The sequence below is a fragment of the Bombina bombina genome, chromosome 4 (assembly GCF_027579735.1).
Source record: "Bombina bombina isolate aBomBom1 chromosome 4, aBomBom1.pri, whole genome shotgun sequence".
NCBI lineage: Eukaryota > Metazoa > Chordata > Amphibia > Anura > Bombinatoridae > Bombina > Bombina bombina.
The window spans coordinates 492,703,252-492,729,504 of NC_069502.1; the positions used below are offsets into that span (position 1 = coordinate 492,703,252).

The 26,253-nt window shown below is 36.5% G+C and overlaps 1 protein-coding gene across 1 annotated transcript in view; it reads right to left on the bottom strand.

The window, feature by feature from the left end:
* The window catches only part of BMP5 (bone morphogenetic protein 5), a 397,705-nt gene that overhangs the window by 121,947 nt on the left and 249,505 nt on the right, over positions 1-26,253 (bottom strand). Inside the window, exon 3 of the mRNA XM_053710397.1 lies at positions 701-849. Within this exon, the coding sequence (XP_053566372.1) occupies positions 701-849 (149 nt within the window). The remainder of the gene's footprint in view (positions 1-700; positions 850-26,253) is intronic.

Below are 26,253 nucleotides of genomic sequence, written 5' to 3' on the forward strand. Positions count from 1 at the left end.
TCACGAGCGCTTGCTTACATTGGCTATGATGGGAGCCTCGTTCTGATGCCATTTAAATATATACAGGTATGTCTATGCTGAAATACATATATATTTATGTATTAATATGTGTATGTAGACATTTTAACACATAACTATATATGAATATAAGCATATACATATACATATATTTACTTGGAACACACAATTCACATTGACACCCCACTCCCACCAACTTTAACCCCAAAATACTGCCTAGTGCAGTAAATTTATTAAAAAATAGTGATGCTGCCATCTATATTTTTTAGTAAACTACACTAGAAAGTATTTTGGGGGTATTTGGGGCAGATTTATAAAATTAACCAGAGATCCGATCTCTGGTTTATTTTATAAGCACTAAAAGCTACCGCAAGCTTGTGGTAGCAATAACCAGCCACTTGTAATGGCTGGTTAATTATTGCACTCCCGCAAGGGGGTAAATTTCCCATTTGCCGGAGCACAATAATTTAGCGCTCCATACTCTAGCCCTAAGTGTTTGCGAACATGTACACATATATAAATATATAAAAATATATAAAATCTTTAAGCTAGTGCTACATAACCATAGTAAACGTCCAAGATTGTCCTATATTTATTGATTTTATTACCTAGAATTTGTTTTAATTTTGTGAAAAATAATAATGCCTACAAATAATAAGAACTTGCAAAAACTGATCCTTACCGTCATCTGTTTCAACACAAAGTTGTAATCCCAAATTGTTCTGTGGATTTATCACCCAGTGATTACTGGTCACTGTGATATCAAATACAAGCCAGCCAACATCATAAGCTTGAACTCTCTGTGTATCTAGCAAAAAGAGATCTGCATCCCTGTAAAAAAAAAAAATACATGATTAAAATGAATAATCTGAATATAATCAGTAGTTCACTGAATAATATCTCTAAAATGTATACATTTATAGATGTATATTGTTTGTACAAAACTGTTTATTACTGCTTACTAAGTTGCAATATATCTAGTAATATACTTTAAAGGGATATGAAACCCCCCAAAAAAGTATTTTGTGATTAAGACAGAGCAGAAAATTTAAAAAAAAAAGCAGTTTTCATTTTACTTTTATTATGATATTTGATCTATTGCCATGGCGATCTTTGTTGAAGAGATGCCTAGGCATTAAATTGCTCCAAACACATGCATGCACTCTCCTGAGGCTACATTCCTGCTTTTGATAATTTGATAATTAAAGTAAATTGGAAAATTGCTCAAAATCTCATGCTCTGAATCATAAAAAAAATAATTAATATGTTTTATTTTTTGTTATTATAAAACAAAAAGATGCAGAGTATTTATTAGTTTTTTTTCTGTTTTGTTTCTTTTGCTTTAATGTCCACTGTCACAGGGAGGGGTTATCACTGCCACCTCTGCTTGTGTGTCTGTCACATATGGGGTTAATTATTCCAACCAATGCCCGCCATAGGCAACACAAAAGGTTAACTAAACCTGTCTTTGAAAGCCAATTTACTATAGGCAGGGCTAAATATTTGCTTCTGCAACCAGCTTGCCACAGATAGAGCTACTTACCAAGCTGTGATGACAGGGGGGGGTGTGGGTATGAAAGGGTTAACATTGCAGGGTCTCCAGTTGCCTTATCCTAAATCCTTACCAGGGCACAAGAGATAAGCCAAATTAATCCCCCAAACGCTGCCTACTCTTCCCAAAAAATCAACATTCACTACCACCACCCTAAAAGATACTATTCAGGGCTTTTTAGGCACATTAAATTGCAGTTGCATTAAAGGGACATGGAACACAACATTTTCTTTCATGATATGGATAGAGCATACACATTTGAAAACTTTACAATTTACTTCTATTAACAAATTAGCTTCATTCTCATAGTATGTTATGTTGAAGAAGCAGCAATGTACTCCTGGGAGTTAGTTGCTCACATCGGGTAAACAATGACAAGAGGAATATATGTGCACGAAATCTGCAGCTAGCCTCCAGTAGCGTATTATTCCTCCTGAGCCTACCTAGTTATGTTTTCCAACATAGAATATGGAGAGAAAAAAGTAAATTAGACAATAAAAGTAAATTGGTAAATTGTTTACATTTAAGGGTTAGATTATGAGTGGCATGCTAGCTGTTGTGTGTGAACAATATTGGGTGTATTGCAGCTGTTACGCGTATAACAGGTTGAAAGTAAAAATGATTGCTTGAGCGCAATTGAAGTTAATGTGTGTCTGAATAGTGCAACTTCGGAGCTCTGGTTAACTGTTATGCGAGTCAAAAAAGTGTCACAAAAACACATAAAAAATACAGCAAAATTTCACTCATAATAACACTTTTAAAAGCAAAGGGCTTTAAAGTGACAGCCTAGGCCTAAATAAACTTTCATGATTCAGATAGAGCATGTCATTTTAAACAATTTTCCAATTTACTTTTATCACCAATTTTGCTTTGTTCTCTTGGTATTCTTAGTTGAAAGATTAACCTAGGAGGTTCATATGCTAATTTCTTAGACCTTGAAGCCCACCTCTTTCAGATTGCATTTTAACAGTTTTTCACCACTAGAGGGTGTTAGTTCACGTATTTCATATAGATAACACTGTGCTCGTGCATGAGAAGTTATCTGGGAGCAGGCACTGATTGGCTAGACTGCAAGTCTGTCAAAAGAACTGAAAAAAGGGGCAGTTTGCCGAGGCTTAGATACAAGATAATCACAGAGGTTAAAAGTATATTATTATAACTGTGTTAGTTATGCAAAACTGGGAAATGGGTAATAAAGGGATTATCTATCTTTTAAAACAATAAAAATTCTGGTGTAGACTGTCCCATTAACATAGAGATAAAAATACCACCATGCAATATTTTTGCAAAGAATAATAGACTGGCACAATGGGGGGAAATCTAAATTATGGATTAATATTGAAAATCAAATGATAAGTAGGAAAAATCTTTTGAGTAATCAATGTTGGAAATCTCTGAGTGAAAGAGAGGATAAGATCGCTAAATTCCCGATAATTAAAGAAACTTTATATATATGGGATAAGATCATTAAAAATAGCAAGAAGATATCTACCATACCCTCCCCATTAATATCTATAACTGATAATAAAGAGTATCTCAGGGGTCAAATAAATACTCACAGGGTGGGAAATATAAGACTGTATTCATTAGATAAAGAAGGGAAATTGGAAACAAGAAAAAAGTTAAAAGACAAAGGCTATGACATATTATCAGATTGGTTTAGATATACACAAATAAATCACTATGGGCAAGATTACAGATACTGCACAGGCTTCAGCGCAAGCGCTGAAGCCGTGCTGCCCGTTATTTGCATAAACCGCGCCGGCAGTTCATAAAGTGCCATAAGTCAGATAAAATAGGAATGTCCAGAAATGAGTGTAAATACAAATTTCTGGAGTCGCCAGTGACTTACAACACTTTAAAAACTGCCGGAGCTTAAGAAAATAAAAAAAAAAAAATCTCCCGTAAAAGTATAACACGTCTCCCAAAAATAAATCTGACATGTAAAAACCCCTATATCCACCATCAAACCCACATCGGAACTAATAATAAAAATATTAACCCCTAAATCGACAACCCCTCACAAAGAAATATGCCTAATTAAACTATTAACCCCTAATCCGCAATCCACCCACATCGCGATCTAAATAATAAAAGTATTAACCCCTAAATCCACCAACATCGCAACCTACCTATTAAAACAATTAACCCCTAATCTGCCATTAACCCACAACGCAATAAACCTATTAAACTATTAACTCCTTATCTGCCAAACCCAAACAACGCAATGTTAATAAATCTATTAACCCCTAAACAACCAAAGCCCACAATGCAATTAACTAAACACTAAGCCCCCTAACCTAACACCCCCTAAATTAACCCCATTACTTAAATTAAAATAAAACTAAATTACAATTAAAATAAAAAAACCTAACATTACTTTAAAAATAAAAAACCTAATTTTAAATTAAGCTAAAATTACAGAAAATAAAAAAAGCTAACATTACAGAAAAAATACAAATGATCAAAAATAAAAAATTATACCTAATCCCTATCAAAATAAAAAAGCCCCCCCAAAACAAAAACACCCCACAGCATTGAGCTCTTTTACTGCCCTTAAAAGGCCATTCAGCACTAATCTAAAAAAAACAAAACCCCAAAAATTAAAAAAAACCTAAATCTAACCCCCAGGTTGGTACTCACAGTTGCTGAAGTCCGACGGAGAAGGTCCTGTTCCAGGCAGTGAAGTCTCCTTCCAAGCAGCGACTGGTTCCTGAAGTCTGACGGTGAAGTCTTCTTCCAAGCGGCGACCTCTTCTATCTTCATCCAGGACCGCGGAACTGAAGACCGGCGACTGCAGAACTGAAGACTGGTGACCGCAGAGCCATGGAGCGTGGAGGATCCTCTTCGTACGATTGCCGCCATACACTGAATAATAAATTCAAGGTACGTAATTAAATATGGCGTCCCTTAAATTCCTATTGGCTGATTTGATTCTTCAATTCAAATCAGCCAATAGGATGAGAGCTACTGAAATCCTATTGGCTGATTTGAATAGCCAATAGGATTTCAGTAACTCTCATCCTATTGGCTGATTTGAATTTGAAGAATTAAATCAGCCAAAAGAAATTTAAGGGACGCCATTTTTAATGGCGTACCTTGAATTTACTATTCAGTTTACGGCAGAGATTGTATGAAGAGGATCATTCACGCTCCATGGCTCTGCGGTTTGCCGGTCTTCAGTTCCGCAGTCGCCGGTCTTCAGTTCTGCAGTCCTGGATGAAGATAGAAGAGGTCGCCACTTGGAAGAAGACTTCACCACCGGACTTTAGGAACCAGTCGCCGCTTGGAAGAAGACTTCACTGCCTGGAAGTTCAGGAACCGTGAGTGCCAACCTGGGGGTTAGATTTAGGCTTTTTTTTATTTTGTACTTATTTTTTATTTATTTTTTATTAGGGTTATGGGCATTTTTAAAAGAGCTGAATGTCTTTTAAGGGCAATGCCCATGCAAATGCCCCTTTAGGGGCAATGGGTAGTTTAGGTTTTTTTAGTGTTCTTTTTTTATTTTGGGGGGTTTGGTGGGTGGAGGGTTTTACTGTTAGAGAGGGCACTGTCCTACAAAAGGCCCTTTTAAGGGCTATTGGTAGTTTAGTATTAGATTAGGGGGTGTTTTTATTTTGGGGGGGGGCTTTTTTATTTTGATTGGGATTAGGTGTAATCTTTTTATTTTTGATAATTTTGTTTTTCATTTTCTGTAATTTTAGCTTTTTTATTTTCTGTAATTTTAGCTTAATTTAAACTTATTTTTTTATTTTTAAAGTAATGTTAGTTTGTTTTATTTTAATTGTAATTTAGTTTTATTTTACTTTATGTAATGGGTTAATTTAGGGGGTGTTAGGTTAGGGGGCTTAGTGATTAGTTATTTGTGATGTGGGTTTGGCGGATTAGGGGTTAATAGTTTAATAGCTTTATTGCGTTGTGGGTTAATGGCAATACATGGGTTAATACATTTATTAGGTAGTTTGCAATGTTGAGGTTGGCGGATTTAGGGGTTAATACTTTAATTATTAGTTGCGATGTGGGTTTGATGGCGGATATAGGGGTTAATATACTTTATTAGTTATTGCGGTGGGGGATTGCGGTTGACAGGTAGATAGATATTGTGCATGCGTTAGGTGTTAGTTAATATTTTCAGGCAGTTACAGGGGTTAAGGTGCTCACATACTCAGAGAAAGGCTTGCTGCGGCTGCTTTTTTGTGGCGAGGTGAAAATTGAGTAAAATTTCTCCATTTTCACCATGTAAGTCCTTGAGCATAATATGTGATACCGATTTGCGACCCAGTTCTATGTTAGCTTATGGGAGTAAAAATTGCGGCCGAAGGGTGAAATTTACGTGCCGCATTTATATGCGGTGTCGTATATATGAGATACCAAAATCACGTAAAAAACGGTGGTGCCAGCTTTTGCGGGCGACACCGCATATGTGATGGAGCCCTATATTTTGACAAATCAGTACAGGATAGATTTGACTAGAAAGCTGACAAAGTTTGAGGAACTATGTTGCCAAAATAAAATAAATAATTTATCACAAGTCTATAAGATTTTAGTTATCTATAAAGACGATCTACCCGATTATACTAAAAGCTGGGAAAGAGAAAGTAATAAAAACAGATGCAAATGAATGATTGAATATATTTTATGGCTTTGCCAGATCTTCAGTCTCAGCAAAAATACCTGAAATTAATTTAAAGATCCTCACGAGATGGTACATGACACCAAATAAGATTAAAAAAATATATCCCCACACTAAAGGCTTATGCTGGCGAGGATGTGGAGAAATAGGAAATATGATACACATATGGTGGTCATGCCCGGTACTCCAACATTTTTAGATAGAAATAATGAAATATGTTAAAAAGATAATTAAATAAATAATTGTGCTAAAATTGTGCTAAAAAGATGATTTTAAAATTATGGAAAAAAATTGAGCCCCCAGATATAAATATGTGGATAAATGAAGTAAATAATAACTTGATATTAGAAGAATATATTATATGAAGAAAGGAAATATAGAATTCTATAACAGAATGGTTGAATTATGGGTAACAGTTAGATAATGAGATAATTATAGACATATTATTTTTAGGAGCAAGGTGCCCCAGAGGATTAGATGAGTAGATATCTACAGGAGAAAATATATAATTTGAAGCAAGTTAATTGTAAAATAGATGGAAATCCTATATATAGGTCTGATTACAAATATACAGATAATATAGGTTTATATTCTGTGCACATGGGAGGATTTGTGTGCAATGATTGTTATTGTTTGTTTGATAAAAATAAAAAATAAACATATATATATATGCAATATTCATATTTAATAAAGTCTTTAACTATGTATTTACTGGAAATATTTCAGATTCTAATATTCTTCACATAGAAAAATATGTTCTAAGTATTTCTAAATAGATATTCCTATAAATATCTGTATATATATACCTATATATAATCATCTATAGATAGATAGATAGATAGATATTGTATAAATATACCATCAGATATATATAGAAATATGTATTTGCGAATAAATAGAACATATTCTTCTATGTGAAGAACATTGGAATGTGAAATGTTCATATTTCATGTTGGGTTAGTGCACTTAAGAAAATGCGATAGAGATTGCGCACCAGTAGGGTGTTAGGTGTTTTTCCCACTTTTCCAACTCCGTTGACTTCTGTGAGGGAATACGTTAATGCGGTTGTGATATTCTAACTTTGGCTTTTTGCACGTGTCGGGTTAACTCACGAGCGAAAACATTTTACTTTACACTTGTAATACCCAACGCTGTTTAACGTGTACATAAAACTTACTTCTAGCTGAGTTAGTGCGCAAGCCGGAAAGGATAAATATCGATCCACTCATAATCTAGCCCTAAATGATCTATCCAAATCATGAAGTTTATTTTTTACTTTACTGCCCCTTTAAACCCTCCCAAAAAGTCAAATATATATAAAAAATAAAATATGGGTAACGTTATTCCCAAGCTTAAGGAAGCCATGAATTCAGTTACTAGAGCACAAATATAGACCTAATTAAATGTATATTTTAATTGGAGAAAAGGTTCACAGTGCATAAAAAAGGAAAAAGAAATACATGAAATTAGATGCTATGATTATATAAAAAAAAGTTAATTAAAATAATAGAAAATAGAACAAGCAAAAAAAGATTAACACTGAAACCCTAAACTTACAAAGTAAAATGGTGACTGTGGGAATTCCTAAGTCCTTCTGGTGTTTTCTTTTGCTGAAACAGTGGAACTCTGATGTGGTAAAATCAAACATTATTTTATACCTACTCCGGGTCACATGACCCAACCTAGGGTCAGTTGGATAATGCTCAAGTAATAGTATCTCACACCGGTCTGGTTTTCTGGTTAGTTTGGAGATATTGAACCTAGGGGAACAGACAAACACCCATGGAACATAGAGTGCCCACTACGTGAACAATTATGTCATACTGTTTTTCATGACTGACTTATTAATCCATGGGCACCGAATATCCCCCCCCACAAAGTAGCTAGCATCTGTTATCTTGCACCTTGACCTCAAACCCTAACTAGGCATAATAAATGTGCTAATTGAATACCTGTTTTTCCCAGCACTAAAAATATGTGTTATGGATAGCTATAATGTGTTCTGCAAATAGTTATTTCATATTTAATATTGCTGGCTATGTAGTTATTGTTCAGCGACCCCAGAGGCTGGAGTTGCTCCTCACACCTCAATTCTCCCCCATGCTGGCTGTGAGGCCATAATTGGCCAGTGTGAAATGTAGAGACACTTTTATCAGCTATAACACAGTCATCTAGTTCTTTAAAAGTTAAAATATTTGATTACCTCTATAATCACAAGATTTCTACACTAACCCCTTAGAAACTAGTAGAAGAATTAATTCATTTGCATGACATCCACATTGTCATTTTGTTAATTATATATATATATATATATATATATATATATATATATACACTGTATATATATATATATATACACTGTATATAAATATATATATATATATATATATAAATGCAGAAAAGAAGCACTCACTGAATTTTCATCAAAAAGTGGCAAATAGTTTTAATGCAGTTTGTGACGTTTCGGGACAGCAACAGTCCCTTCCTCTGACAAGTTAACACTAAACAAAATCAGCCTTTAAATAGGCTCCCAAACACACTCCCCTCAAGATCAGCCAATCCGGGCTGAATAATTAGACACACCCCTATAGTGACCAATAAAAATGATGTGAAATAATCGATCAAACACTACTTAAAAACAAACCCAGAATTAACCCTGTTGCTGGTAGTCATATCCCCTTCGCAAAATCAACATCATATAGAAATCGGAATCAACTAAGTTAATAATATAACACGATATAATCAAAAAGTTTATAACCAATCAACCTTCGATTTACATCAGACTCTAATACGTCATCCACTCTGTTCCTGATCCACCCCTTGTTACTAAGGACGCGATCATTGTATAAAGCCTCTCAGCAGCTATCAGGGAACCTAAAACTAAGGTCAATCCTGAAATCAAACGTAATCTTGAATTGCAAAAGATATATATATATTTATGATACTAACAAACGTCAGCTAGCGTACTGCCCACTGAGCGCAGTTAATCTGTGACCCTCAGATCGCATTGCATACAGATGACAAATATTCAAAAAAATATATATATAAAGAAAGGAGAACTAATACCCCCCATGTATCGCCATATCTATGGTTTGCGAAAAAATTCGTAACTACCAATGTTGTATATGTTCCAGATCGCCATATGGTACTGAGCTACGAAAAAATGTAAACAAAAGAAAACGGAACCATCCAATCTCCAAGTGCCATGTCAGAATGGGCGTGTATGTGGGGGCGTGTATACAGAGGCGTGTCACTGCCTTGTATTGTAGCATTACCGTGTACACTACCAAAGCGTAAATAAACAAACAATGTGCTGAATCATATTGCTTAAAGAACATAGACCTTATATAGATACTAAGTAAAATAAGTAATCACCTATGTCAAATCTGTCAAAAAAACACCACTGTTCACATACTAATTTAAAAAGGAAAACTTGATAATCACTAAAAATAATAATAATCACTGCTGTGAAGTGAAAAAACGATCTGTATAATCTGGTCTCCAGAGTCACAAAACTACACCAGACTTGAAACTTAAATACACAACAGAGCAAAATCATGTAGGACATGACCAACCCGCAAGAGGATTCAATAGAAACTGGGTAAACACTCCTAGGAGTGATACATAACAAAATAATTAAAAATAAAATACAAAATATACATTTAAAAACAATTATTGGCACATGGAGAACTGGCAAAGAACAAATAAATCATAATGGAATAATATAATGATATAATAATAGTATCTAAGGAATTTCTGGACAGGATAGTTGTATCATAATATTTTGGTTACCCCAGGTATGCACTAATCAATGTACCAATACATGTATGGTGCTAGATTACTTGACTTCTAAATAGATTATCTCCAAAAGATAAAAAAAGATAAAAAAAAGCAAAAAACAGTAAAGTAATAAAAATATGATGAAATAATGAAAAAATGAAAAATATGAACATAAAAATAAAAATAAAAGATAAAAATATAAAAAAATATAAAAATAAAAATAAATATTTATAAAAATGGCGAAAAATCTATCAAAAAAATGCAAAAGTTCAGAAAAAGTCAGGAAGATCCAAATAAAAAATAAAAAAAATCAAAAAGATTAAAAAAATAAAAAAAATCAAACAAAACAAAAAATAAAAAAAATAAAAAAATAAAAAAAATTCTATTCATCCCTATGGATAAGACACCTTTACTGGCTGTCACTTGTAAGGATCTTAGATCGATTAAACATTCTAGGTCAATCAATAATCAAAAAAGGATATAAAGACACTGAGCTCCGTATTGTAGGCTCATTGACTCTCATATATCTTCATAAACCATTATACAGACATGGACTATCATGGACTTTCATAGAAGCATAGATTTTCATAGGCTGTCATAAGGAATCATAAAAAATCATAAGAAACATTGCCATCCAGTGTGAGTGTTGAGACCTCTGGGATGTACAGTCCCTAATTCATAGATCCATCTCGATTCTTTGCGTAATAACATGTTGCCTCTGTCTCCTCCTCTTCTAGGAACTGGCACATGGTCAATAAGTCTGAATCTCAGATCATTGACTGAGTGTCCCGCCTCTAGGAAGTGCCTCACCACCGGTTGGTCCACTTTACCATTTCGTATTGCCAATCTGATGCTAGATCTATGATTGGCCATCCTGGTTTTGGCATCATCCGTCGTCTTACCAACGTAAAATTTACCACACGGGCAATTCAAGAGGTACACTACAAATTTAGTAGTGCAAGTAAGGAAATATCTGATGTCATAGATTTTGTTACTTTCTGGATGATGAAAGTGGGGGCCTGTGAGCATCCCACTACAGGTCACACAACTGATGCAAAGATAGCATCCCTTTTTCTTTGTTTTCAGCCATGTTTGTGAGCCACCTTCAGGGTTGATATCGGCTTTCACCAAATAATCTCTAAGATTTCTGCCCCGTCTGAAGCCTATTCTTGGTGCTTTCCAATCCTTGAATGGTAAAGTGTGGTCAGCTTCTATTAATTTCCATTCTTCTTTAACCATCCGGGTTAATGGTACTACTTCGGGGGAATATGTGGTCACAAAAGTAAGTTGGTTAGTGATATCCAAAGGTGTGGTGGCTGCTTATTTGTTCTTTGCCAGTTCTCCATGTGCCAATAATTGTTTTTAAATGTATATTTTGTATTTTATTTTTAATTTTTTTGTTATGTATCACTCCTAGGAGTGTTTACCCAGTTTCTATTGAATCCTCTTGCGGGTTGGTCATGTCCTACATGATTTTGCTCTGTTGTGTATTTAAGTTTCAAGTCTGGTGTAGTTTTGTGACTCTGGAGACCAGATTATACAGATCGTTTTTTCACTTCACGGCAGTGATTATTATTATTTTTAGTGATTATCAAGTTTTCCTTTTTGAATTAGTATGTGGTGTTTTTTTGACAGATTTGACATAGGTGATTACTTATTTTATTTAGTATCTATATAAGGTCTATGTTCTTTAAGCAATATGATTCAGCACATTGTTTGTTTATTTACGCTTTGGTAGTATACACCGTAATGCTACAATAAAAGGCAGTGACACGCCTCTGTATACACGCCCATTCTGACATGGCACTTGGAGATTGGATGGTTCCGTTTTCTTTTGTTTACATTTTTTCGTAGCTCAGTACCATATGGCGATCTGGCACATATACAACATTGGTAGTTACGAATTTTTTCGCAAACCATAGATATGGCGATATATGGGGGTATTAGTTCTCCTTTCTTTATATATATATTTTTTTGGATATTTGTCATCTGTATGCAATGCGATCTGAGGGTAACAGATTAACTGCGCTCAGTGGGCAGTACGCTAGCTGACGTTTGTTAGTATCATATATATATATATATATCTTTTGCAATTCAAGATTACGTTTGATCTCAGGATTGACCTTAGTTTTAGGTTCCCTGATAGCTGCTGAGAGGCTTTATACAATGATCGCGTCCTTAGTAACAAGGGGTGGATCAGGAACAGAGTGGATGACGTATTAGAGTCTGATGTAAATCGAAGGTTGATTGGTTATAAACTTTTTGGTTATATTGTGTTATATTATTAACTTAGTTGATTCAGATTTCTATATGATGTTGATTTTGCGAAGGGGACATGACTACCAGCAACAGGGTTCATTCTGGGTTTGTTTTTAAGTAGTGTTTGATCGATTATTTCACAACATTCACATGCACAAATGTATCACTAATTTTTATTGGTCACTATAGGGGTGTGTCTAATTATTCAGCCCGGATTGGCTGATCTTGAGGGGAGTGTGTTTGGGAGCCTATTTAAAGGCTGATTTTGTTTAGTGTTAACTTGTCAGAGGAAGGGACTGTTGCTGTCCCGAAACGTCACAACCTGCATTAAAACTATTTGCCACTTTTTGATGAAAATTCAGTGAGTGCTTCTTTTCTGCATTTATATATATATATATATATTTATATACAGTGTATATATATATATATATATATATATATATATATATATACAGTGTATATATATATATATATATATATATAATTAACACAATGACAATGTGGATGTCATGCAAATGAATTAATTCTTCTACTAGTTTCTAAGGGGTTAGTGTAGAAATCTTGTGATTATAGAGGTAATCAAATATTTTAACTTTTAAAGAACTAGATGACTGTGTTATAGCTGATAAAAGTGTCTCTACATTTCACACTGGCCAATTATGGCCTCACAGCCAGCATGGGGGAGAATTGAGGTGTGAGGAGCCTCACAATTCACTGTATAGCACCCTGATAGTTGTGGAACGTTGGTGAGAGTGCACATACTCCCATCTTTGCTTGAATTGGAACCCTTGTGCACTGCAGCCACATTAGGGTTGTTTACACACCCGGATTACTCTTCCCCCCTGCTACATTTAGTCTGACACACTGTGAGATCTGACAACATGACTAACAGAGAGGATATGGACAATATGGATATAGAGGTTTCTGTGAACCCCAGCGGCACGCTACCTGAGGATAAAGATGAGGATATCTTCACCTTCACTGATGAGGACGCTGAGTTGATCCGCTTTGGCTCCATTGAGGAACAACAAGTGGAGGAATCACTACAAACCATGTACAATACACTCATCAAGCTTAAACAGAGGGAAATAGATCTTAACCTTTACGGAGCATACCTATCAGACTACCACAAAAACATGATACCGAGGGGCTTGAGAATAAGGAATATCCCCACCATTGGAAGGTCAAATAATGAATTTTGCATCAATTGGTGCAAAATTCTTAATAAATGTTAATTTGATCTTATGCTACTAGTGATTAGGGAGGTTGGTCGTCTCCTGAAAGAAGTTAAGACCGAAATACAATCATTTGAACGAGAGAAACAGGGACTACTGGAATCAGATACCAATACTAATTGGTTGAGTAAGCTAAGCCTCCAGATCAAGACCTATAAACAGGATCTCATTGCCTTCAAAAATCGAAAATTACACACAGTCACACAAGACTATTCGTACAAATCCATCTATAGATGGATGGTGTCACCGGAAGACAGGAGATCATACAGACCCAGAAGGGACCGGAGGTATACTAAGAAGTCTATAGCTACGGTAGACACCAGTTCTGGAGACAGCTCAGGAACTGAAACACAACTAGAGGATAAAATTGGTGCTAATAGGGGTGTCACTACGAGGTCAAGAGGAAATAGAAGTCAATGGGAGTCCCCCAACTCTAATGCATCAGCACTACCCCCACTGGCTGCTCATCCATCTGCACATCGTTTTTTAGTAAGAGGCGGAGGCCACACACAAGGCGGGGGGGGCATTGCCCGCCGACATCATCAACAACGGAGACCATAGAAAATATTGTCTTCAATATCAGTTCACGTATACTATCTGGGACTGAAGTAAATTTGTTGAATAAAGGCATATCTTTTGTGCCCTCTTTGAAGATCAATGAATTTGATGTGTATATTGATATTCAGCGATTAAGCAGAAATCTTAGATTAAAGGAATATTTTAACACCAATCTGGAACAAAGGGGGGACTTTAGAGTGAAAGGGTCTTTTGATCCATCTTCAAACAATTCTACTATTAGCACATTCACTGTTTTCCTTTCCAAGAATGTTAAGGATAGACCACATATGATGATAAGGGATAACTTGACAAAAGATGAAAGAGTGGCCCTTAAATCCCTAAGTGAGGATACTTCAATCGTGATTCGCCCTGCCAACAAGGGTGGGGCCATTGTTATAATGGATGTATCATACTACAAGTCTGAGATCCTGGGACAGTTGACAGATGCCAATACTTATATACCTTTGGATAGAGATCCCATTTCTAGACTAAAGAAGAAAATTGATGCAATTCTGATTGAATTCAAAGATAAAGAATTTATCACACAACAGGATTATAATTTTCTACGCCGGGAACATCCACTTATTCCCCTACTCTACACCCTACCAAAGGTTCATAAAAACGCAACACAACCACCTGGGAGACCAATTGTCTCGGCTAGAGGGTCTCTACTTCAACCTCTAGCACAATTTGTGGACTTTTACTTGCAACCACTGGTTAAATCAATGCCATCCTATATAAAGGACTCTCATGATTTTATCACTAAGATCACTAAGTTGAATAACATCACTGACCTTGATCTATTGGTCACTTTAGACGTGTCAAGCCTGTACACTGTAATCCCCCATAATGAACGCATCATGGCAGTCACTCAGACTCTAAGAAAAGCAGGTTTACATTGGCCCCTCCGAAGAAGTACTTATCGATCTGCTCACTCTATGTCTATCTGAGAATTACTTTTTATTTGATACCACATTCTACCAACACATTTCTGGGACAGCGATGGGGTCGAATGTGGCCCCATCTCTGGCCAATTTATTTATGGCGCAACACGAGTCACTCTTGATGAAGGTCTTTAAAGATAATCGTATCAGATATTACTATCGCTACATCGACGACCTGTTTTTAATATGGAGTGAGGGTGAGAACAGCCTACTGGAATGGATCAACCACCTTAACTCATTGGCAAGTCCTATCAAATTCACATATACAGTCAGTAACAATAGTGTGGATTACTTAGATGTCAGAGTGTTCAAAGTAGAAGGCAGACTGGGAACGACCCTATTCCGCAAAGAAACTGATCGCAATTCATTATTGCATGCGAAAAGTTGCCATCAACCAAGCCTCATCCGTAACATCCCTAAGGCTCAATACCAACGCATAATCAGGAATAATACCGATGAAACAGTATGTGAAGAACAGTTACAGGAGATGACACAACGTTTTGTTCAAAGGGGATACAAACCAAGAGAGTTATTAGATATGAAAACTCTAGCACTTCAAACTGGAGATACAGCAGCCACCACACCTTTGGATATCACTAACCAACTTACTTTTGTGACCACATATTCCCCCGAAGTAGTACCATTAACCCGGATGGTTAAAGAAGAATGGAAATTAATAGAAGCTGACCACACTTTACCATTCAAGGATTGGAAAGCACCAAGAATAGGCTTCAGACGGGGCAGAAATCTTAGAGATTATTTGGTGAAAGCCGATATCAACCCTGAAGGTGGCTCACAAACATGGCTGAAAACAAAGAAAAAGGGATGCTATCGTTGCATCAGTTGTGTGACCTGTAGTGGGATGCTCACAGGCCCCCACTTTCATCATCCAGAAAGTAACAAAATCTATGACATCAGATATTTCCTTACTTGCACTACTAAATTTGTAGTGTACCTCTTGAATTGCCCGTGTGGTAAATTTTAGATTGGTAAGACGACGGATGATGCCAAAACCAGGATGACCAATCATAGATCTAGCATCAGATTGGCAATATGAAATGGTAAAGCGGACCAACCGGTGGCGAGGCACTTCCTAGAGGCGGGACACTCAGTTAATGATCTGAGATTCAGACTTATTGACCATGTGCCAGTTCCTAGAAGAGGAGGACACAGAGGCAACATGTTATTCCGCAAAGAATCGAGATGGATCTATGAATTAGGGACTGTACATCCCAGAGGTCTCAACACTCACACTGGATGGCAATTTCTTATGATTTTTTATGATTCCTTATGACAGCCTATGAGAATCTATGCTTCCATGAGAGTCCATGATAGTCCATGTCTGTATAATGGTTTATGAAGATATATGAGAGTCCATGAGCCTACAATACTGAGCTCAGTGTCTTTATATCCTTTTTTGATTATTGATTGGCCTAGAATGTTTAATTGATCTAAGATCCTTACAAGTGACAGCCAGTCAAGGTGTCTTATCCATAGAGATAAATAGAATTTTTTTTATTTTTTTTGATTTTTTAATTTTTTTGATTTTTTGTTTTGTTGATTTTTTGATTTTTTTAATTTTTTTAATCTTTTTGATTTTTTTGATTTTTTCTTTGGATCTTCCTGACTTTTTCTGAATTTTTGCATTTTTTGATAGATTTTTCGCCATTTTTATAAATATCTATTTTTATTTTTATATTTTTTTTATATTTTTATATTTTATTTTTATTTTTATGTTCATATTTTTCATTTTTTCATTATTTCATCATATTTTTATTACTTTACTGTTTTTTGCTTTTTTAGCTTTTTTTTATCTTTTGGAGATAATCTATTTAGAAGTCAAGTAATCTAGCACCATACATGTATTGGTACATTGTTTAGTGCATACCTGGGGTAACCAAAATATTATGATACAACTATCCTGTCCAGAAATTCCTTAGATACTATTATTATATCATTATATTATTTCATTATGATTTATTTGTTCTTTGACAGTTCTCCATGTGCCAATAATTGTTTTTAAATGTATATTTTGTATTTTATTTTTAATTTTTTTGTTATGTATCACTCCTAGGAGTGTTTACCCAGTTTCTATTGAATCCTCTTGCGGGTTGGTCATGTCCTACATGATTTTGCTCTGTTGTGTATTTAAGTTTCAAGTCTGGTGTAGTTTTGTGACTCTGGAGACCAGATTATACAGATCGTTTTTTCACTTCACGGCAGTGATTATTATTATTTTTAGTGATTATCAAGTTTTCCTTTTTAAATTAGTATGTGAACAGTGGTGTTTTTTTGACAGATTTGACATAGGTGATTACTTATTTTACTTAGTATCTATATAAGGTCTATGTTCTTTAAGCAATATGATTCAGCACATTGTTTGTTTATTTACGCTTTGGAAGTGTACACCGAAATGCTACAATACAAGGCAGTGACACGCCTCTGTATACACGCCCCCACATACACGCCCATTCTGACATGGCACTTGGAGATTGGATGGTTCCGTTTTCTTTTGTTTACATTTTTCGTAGCTCAGTACCATATGGCGATCTGGCACATATACAACATTGGTAGTTACAAATTTTTTCGCAAACCATAGATATGGCGATACATGGGGGTATTAGTTCTCCTTTCTTTATATATATATTTTTTTGGATATTTGTCAACTGTATGCAATGCGATCTGAGGGTCACAGATTAACTGCGCTCAGTGGGCAATACGCTAGCTGACGTTTGTTAGTATCATATATATATATATCTTTTGCAATTCAAGATTACGTTTGATCTCAGGATTGACCTTAGTTTTAGGTTCCCTGATAGCTGCTGAGAGGCTTTATACAATGATCGCGTCATTAGTAACAAGGGGTGGATCAGGAACAGAGTGGATGATGTATTAAGAGTCTGATGTAAATCGAAGGTTGATTGGTTATAAATTTTTTGGTTATATCGTGTTATATTATTAACTTAGTTGATTCAGATTTCTATATGATGTTGATTTTGCGAAGGGGACATGACTACCAGCAACAGGGTTCATTCTGGGTTTGTTTTTAAGTAGTGTTTGATCGATTATTTCACAACATTCACATGCACAAATGTATCACTAATTTTTATTGGTCACTATAGGGGTGTGTCTAATTATTCAGCCCGGATTGGCTGATCTTGAGGGGAGTGTGTTTGGGAGCCTATTTAAAGGCTGATTTTGTTTAGTGTTAACTTGTCAGAGGAAGGGACTGTTGCTGTCCCGAAACGTCACAAACTGCATTAAAACTATTTGCCACTTTTTGATGAAAATTCAGTGAGTGCTTCTTTTCTGCATTTTTACAATTCACCGTATAGCACCCTGATAGTTGTGGAACGTTGGTGAAAGTGCACATACACCCATCTTTGCTTTTATATATATATATATATATATATATATATATACAAAACACGGAAGGGAACTGCACTCTCATACCGGACCGGGTACACATCCCATGACCCTGCAACATGCTCAGCCCTGGGTGCCACTGGCACTCACAGGAAGCTGTGCTGTCCCCAGAGCCACAAACAGTTAACCCCAGACAGGTCTGGGTGCAAGAACCATAGGGAAAATTACAAAACAAATTAATACAACACACAGAGAAAACCCAGCACTCACTTACAAGCTCTCAGCTAAGATTTAAAAGCAAAAATGGAAAGGTTAGTCACTGCATCTGGCCAAATGGGACAAGCTCAGGTACCACGTCAAGGTCCTTTCCAATACCTGAGACCCTAAAACAGCCACACAATGCAAGCTTTCAAATCCAAACAAACTGAAAACAAGGGAAGGGTGCACAGGAATATGTAACCACTCTAGACATATACAAAACACGGAAGGGAACTGCACTCTCATACCGGACCGGGTACACATCCCATGACCCTGCAACATACTCAGCCCTGGGTGCCACTGGCACTCACAGGAAGCTGTGCTGTCCCCAGAGCCACAAGCAGTTAACCCCAGACAGGTCTGGGTGCAAGAACCATAGGGAAAATTACAAAACAAATTAATACAACACACAGAGAAAACCCAGCACTCACTTACAAGCTCTCAGCTAAGATTTAAAAGCAAAAATGGAAAGGTTAGTCACCGCATCTGGCCAAATGGGACAAGCTCAGGTACCACGTCAAGGTCCTTTCCAATACCTGAGACCCTAAAACAGCCACACAATGCAAGCTTTCAAATCCAAACAAACTGAAAACAAGGGAAGGGTGCACAGGAATATGTAACCACCCTAGACATATACAAAACACGGAAGGGAACTGCACTCTCATACCGGACTGGGTACACATCCCATGACCCTGCAACATGCTCAGCCCTGGGTGCCACTGGCACTCACAGGAAGCTGTGCTGTCCCCAGAGCCACAAGCAGTTAACCCCAGACAGGTTTGGGTGCAAGAACTATAGGGAAAATTACAAAACAAATTAATACAACACACAGAGAAAACCCAGCACTCACTTACAAGCTCTCAGCTAAGATTTAAAAGCAAAAATGGAAAGGTTAGTCACCGCATCTGGCCAAATGGGACAAGCTCAGGTACCACATCAAGGTCCGTTCCAATACCTGAGACCCTAAAACAGCCACACAATGCAAGCTTTCAAATCCAAACAAACTGAAAACAAGGGAAGGGTGCACAGGAATATGTAACCACCCTAGACATATACAAAACACAGAAGGGAACTGCACTCTCATACCGGACCGGGTACACATCTCATGACCCTGCAACATGCTCAGCCCTGGGTGCCACTGGCACTCACAGGAAGCTGTGCTCTCCCCAGAGCCACAATCAGTTAACCCCAGACAGGTCTGGGTGCAAGAACCATAGGGAAAATTACAAAACAAATTAATACAACAAACAGAGAAAACCCAGCACTCACTTACAAGCTCTCAGCTAAGATTTAAAAGCAAAAATGGAAAGGTTAGTCACCGCATCTGGCCAAATGGTATAAGTTCAGGTACCACATCAAGGTCCTTTCCAATACCTTAGACCCTAAAACAGCCACACAATGCAAGCTTTCAAATCCAAACAAACTGAAAACAAGGGAAGGGTGCACAGGAATATGTAACCACCCTAGACATATACAAAACACGGAAGGGAACTGCACTCTAATACCGGACTGGGTACACATCCTATGACCCTGCAACATGCTCAGCCCTTGATGCCACTGGCACTCACAGGAAGCTGTGCTGTCCCCAGAGCCACAAGCAGTTAACCCCAGACAGGTCTGGGTGCAAGAACCATAGGGAAAATTACAAAACAAATTAATACAACACACAGAGAAAACCCAGCACTCACTTACAAGCTCTCAGCTAAGATTTAAAAGCAAAAATGGAAAGGTTAGTCACCGCATCTGGCCAAATGGGACAAGCTCAGGTACCACGTCAAGGTCCTTTCCAATACCTGAGACCCTAAAACAGCCACTCAATGCAAGCTTTTAAATCCAAACAAACTGAAAACAAGGGAAGGGTGCACAGGAATATGTAACCTCCCTAGACATATACAAAACACAGAAGGGAACTGCACTCTCATACCGGACCGGGTACACATCCCATGACCCTGCAACATGCTCAGCCCTGGGTGCCACTGGCACTTACAGGAAGCTGTGCTGTCCCCAGAGCCACAAGCAGTTAACCCCAGACAGGTTTGGGTGCAAGAACTATAGGGAAAATTACAAAACAAATTAATACAACACACAGAGAAAACCCAGCACTCACTTACAAGCTCTCAGCTAAGATTTAAAAGCAAAAATGGAAAGGTTAGTCACCGCATCTGGCCAAATGGGACAAGCTCAGGTACCACATCAAGGTCCGTTCCAATACCTGAGACCCTAAAACAGCCACACAATGCAAGCTTTCAAATCCAAACAAACTGAAAACAAGGGAAGGGTGCACATGAATATGTAACCACCCTAGACATATACAAAACACGGAAGGGAACTGCACTCTCATACCGGACCGGGTACACATTTCATGACCCTGCAACATGCTCAGCCCTGGGTGCCACTGGCACTCACAGGAAGCTGTGCTCTCCCCAGAGCCACAATCAGTTAACCCCAGACAGGTCTGGGTGCAAGAACCATAGGGAAAATTACAAAACAAATTAATACAACACACAGAGAAAACCCAGCACTCACTTACAAGCTCTCAGCTAAGATTTAAAAGCAAAAATGGAAAGGTTAGTCACCGCATCTGGCCAAATGGGACAAGTTCAGGTACCACATCAAGGTCCTTTCCAATACCTGAGACCCTAAAACAGCCACACAATGCAAGCTTTCAAATCCAAACAAACTGAAAACAAGGGAAGGGTGCACAGGAATATGTAACCACCCTAGACATATACAAAACACGGAAGGGAACTGCACTCTCATACCGGACCGGGTACACATCCCATGACCCTGCAACATGCTCAGCCCTGGGTGCCACTGGCACTCACAGGAATCTGTGCTGTCCCCAGAGCCACAAGCACTTAACCCCAGACAGGTCTGGGTGCAAGAACCATAGGGAAAATTACAAAATAAATTAAGCTTGTCCCATTTGGCCAGATGCGGTGACTAACCTTTCCATTTTTGCTTTTAAATCTTAGCTGAGAGCTTGTAAGTGAGTGCTGGGTTTTGTCTGTGTGTTGTATTAATTTGTTTTGTAATTTTCCCTATGGTTCTTGCACCCAGACCTGTCTGGGGTTAACTGTTTGTGGCTCTGGGTACAGCACAGCTTCCTGTGAGTGCCAGTGGCACCCAGGGCTGAGCATGTTGCAGGGTCATGAGATGTGTACCCGGTCCGGTATGAGAGTGCAGTTCCCTTCCGTGTTTTGTATATGTCTATGGTGGTTACATATTCCTGTGCACCCTTCCCTTGTTTTCAGTTTGTTTGGATTTGAAAGCTTGCATTGTGTGGCTGTTTTAGGGTCTCAGGTATTGGAAAGGACCTTGACGTGGTACCTGAGCTTGTCCCATTTGGCCAGATGCGGTGACTAACCTTTCCATTTTTGCTTTTAAATCTTAGCTGAGAGCTTGTAAGTGAGTGTTGGGTTTTCTCTGTGTGTTTTATATATATATATATATATATATATATTATCCCACTTTCCGCCCCTTGTATCATGTGACAGTCATCAGCCAATTACAGACTAGTATACTTTTACCCTTTGAGCTTGTACACATGCTCATTAGGATCTTGTTCCCCAGAAAGTGTTTATATAAAAAGACTGTGCAAAATTGGATGAAAGAAAAATAAATTGCGCTAGAGAATATATATGTATATATATGACTGGTCAATATCTATGTTGTATCTAAATACACACGTAGTAGATCTTGCTAAGAATGCAACAAAAAAGGATTATATCAAAACCACAACAGGATAAAAAACACAAGATAGAGGAATATAGACAGTTGCAGATGGTTGCAAATTAAAAAAAACAATTTCAGCCTATTTGTGTTATCCCTTTAAATGGTATATAGTACCTTACGGTTACTGGTTGTGTCCATACAATCAAAAAATGTTCAGATTGAGTCCAGTCCAATTATATTCTTTTATTGGATATTCCAAGAAAAAGGCATATGTTGCTTTCCTTGATTGCAAACAATTTGTTGAGTGGCTGTTTTCGTGCTGCCTGTGATCAGCTGGGCAATCCAATCCTCAGCTCCAATGCAGTATCATATAAAAGAGAAAAAAAAGAAAAAGGCGCACAGGGCCGACTCAAGTGAAATATTTTATTAACAGTGAAATATACACATAAAAACTAACACTTACAAGATTCGTAAATGCTAAAAAGCACATCGGTTGAGCACTGTGTAGGTACAGCTGCTGCTCCTCCACACCAGGTTCAAGATGGAAATTTTCAGGCACGGTATCCGGAACCCCTGCTCTGATAACCGTGGATAGGATTCTAAGGCAGCTGGCCAGACGCTTACTCTTTAATAGCCTAACGCGTTTCCCTCGATCAGCGGCCGGGCTTCTTCATGAGGCAGTAATAACGTATGCGTTTGGAATTGCGCCTTTGTTATTTAAAGGAGAGACAGCCAATTATCATAAAGAGGTGTGTTACTTGGCCAATCCTGTTCATAGGTGTGTCTCATATCGCTCCACATACACAGACTTTTAGTTCGCTGCAGTGTAAATGATGTCTTGTCAAACATTTTTACATTTTTACATCAAATTGCTAGATACCACATAATATATACATACAGAAGAAATACTTATAAAACTAGTTAAAAGAGTTATATAAAAAAAAGTATACATAGTTATTCTTTAAGATTTGACCGCTACTATATACAATAACGTTTTATACCCAAAGTATGATCGCATAAGGCGCGGTCAGTGTTAAAACTTTATTTACATGAAGTAATTTACGTACTGTGTGCTAGCTGTATCATTGGATAGAACAGAACAGTATATTACAATAATGGTGATAACAAGTAATAAAAACAGTTTACTGTGTCATAAAAAGGTTTTGTGTTTAGTATTATGTCGGGACTGTAATTGCTATGTTAACCTAAAATATTTTTATTTTTATTTCTAAAACCAAAAAATACAATAAGAGATTAATGAATTATCTAAAAATGTATATTTAAAAATTGTATTAAAAAAGGAATTTTAAATATATATAAAGGAAAATTATTATAGCTACATAAATGCCGCTATGTCAATATCTATATTGAGACCTAGTGGTTGCAGGGTTTTTAATTTGTAAATCCACTTAGTTTCTAATTTTCTAAGTGCTAATAGCCTATTTGGTCTGGATGGGGGGATCTGATCTATAATTTGGATTTTAAGGGAACTGGGGTTGTTACCATGATGTTCTAAAAAATGCTTTGGTACACTATGTTTTACCAATTTTTCTTTTATATTATAAACATGTTCATTTAGCCTTCGTCTGGCTTTCCTTTTTGTGCGCCCCACATATAAGAGGCCACACCCACATTCCAATAAATATACAATATGTGTTGAATCACAATTACTTCTAAACGTGATATTATGTGTTTCAGTTGATTCACTATTATGAAATGTGGGTGCCTTATTTATATGTTTGCACATATTACACCTAGATTTGCCACATTTCATAGTCCCTTTCCAATCCTTAAGCCAATTGGTTCCCTCTGGACGTTTAGAGGTACCAACTTGGTCTTTATTATTTTTATAAGTATAAACCATATTATTTTTAAAATCCTCAATATCTCTTTTTAAAAAAAGTTAAAAAGAGTTATTGAGGATTTTAAAAATAATATGGTTTATACTTATAAAAATAATAAAGACCAAGTTGGTACCTCTAAACGTCCAGAGGAGGGAACCATGCATAAATCAAAGTCAATTACACAGGAAAATGACCATAAGAAAGGGGACACTAAAAATTCTTACTACAACCATGGTGATAACAAAAATAAAGACAAAAATAATATGTATAATGGCAACTATAATAAGGGCAATAGCCACAATACTAATTATAATAGACAACAGTATTATTCTAGTAGAAATAATACTGATAAATCACACAACTATCCATTAGAGTATAGACATACCCCTACTCATTATCATAGTAATAAATCAAACCCACAGAATCAACATTTACAGTGGAGACGAAAAGATAGTGCTAGAGATAAGACTAATAATAGTTACCACTATGATTCACAGTTTGCTGTCAATAATAGATATGAGGTATTGGATCATAATCATGCCCAAAATAATGAACATCATAATTGGGAGACCCGGGGGGTTAAACCCAAACAACAGAATTATGTTCAATATAATGAACACTATAACTGGGAAATACGGGGAGCTAAACCCAAAGAGACACAGGAACCTAAGCATTTTTTAGAGATAGAACAGGTAAAAAATCACAAAACAACACAACAGGACAGAACCAAACAAAGAAAAAGATCATTAGAAAGAGAAGAAGGGGAAATAGAGCTGGAAAACTTATACAGGCAAACAGGGAGAACAAGGAGAGACTAAATAAGGCGAAAAAAGAAATTTTTAACCTTGCTAAAATAGATTTGGATAACAATGACATTAAACTTTTACAAAAAGGTCTCAATTTTGCACCAAAATCTAAACCAAGTAAATTTGAAATGTTTATAGATATACATAAATATGTTAGAAAACTAACACTAAAGAGATATTTTCTCAAGAACCCTGTAAATAGAGGTGTCTACAACCAACCCTACTTGGAGTCTACAGATCTTGGGGTACTAGGTATTTTAAAAGAATTAGAAATGAAAGAAAAAACAGTTTCAGAAGATCATTGTAATATAAGGGAAGATAATTTGGATGAATATATAGATACATTAGATATCTCTCAACATTGGATGGAACCAGAAATACAACACTCTAACTTCAAGGCAAAATCCACATTTAATCCCGTGGGTTTTCAAGGTGAACAAATATCAATGTTTAATAAACTAGTTACTAAAGACATAGAGATAGAGTTTGAGAAAGAAAATAATTTCTTAACAAAACACAATGATAATTTGACCATATTAGAAAGAAAGTCCATGAAAAAATTAATGAATAATGACAATATCACGATACGCCCCGCCGACAAAGGCGGGGGTATAGTGATACAAAAAAGAGAAGAATATCTCAAAGAAGCATATAGGCTATTAAATGATAGTACAACCTATAAAATTCTTCCGAAAGATCCAACTGATACATATAATAAGGAATTAAATAAGATGCTCAACACAGCTAAAAGTGCTGGTATTTTAAATGAGGATGAATATAAATACATCCATACTACACAACCAAATACACCTTATATATATCACTTACCCAAAATACACAAAGATCCCCTCAACCCTCCGGGTAGACCGATAATATCGGGAATTGGGTCTATTACAGATAACTTATCTAAGTATGTAGACTTCTACTTACAGCCAATAGTGAAATCGACTAAGGCATACCTTAAGGATACTAGCGAGGTAATAAATAGATTTGAAGGCATTACTTGGGAAGAAGACATGATGTGGCTTACTTGCGACGTCGCTTCCCTATACACCTGTATTCCTCATGATGATGGTATAGAGAATATACAAATCGAACTGTCCAATTGGTCTATCCCAGAAAACCATATACAATTTTTAATCAACAGTATAAAATTTATTTTACATCATAATTACTTTTTATTTCAAAACAAATTTTATGTACAAACAAGGGGGACTGCGATGGGGACTACTTTTGCCCCATCGTACGCAAATATCTATGTTAATGCTTTTGAGACCAAACACATTTGGAAAAACAATCCTTTTAAAGAGAATATTTTAATTTAT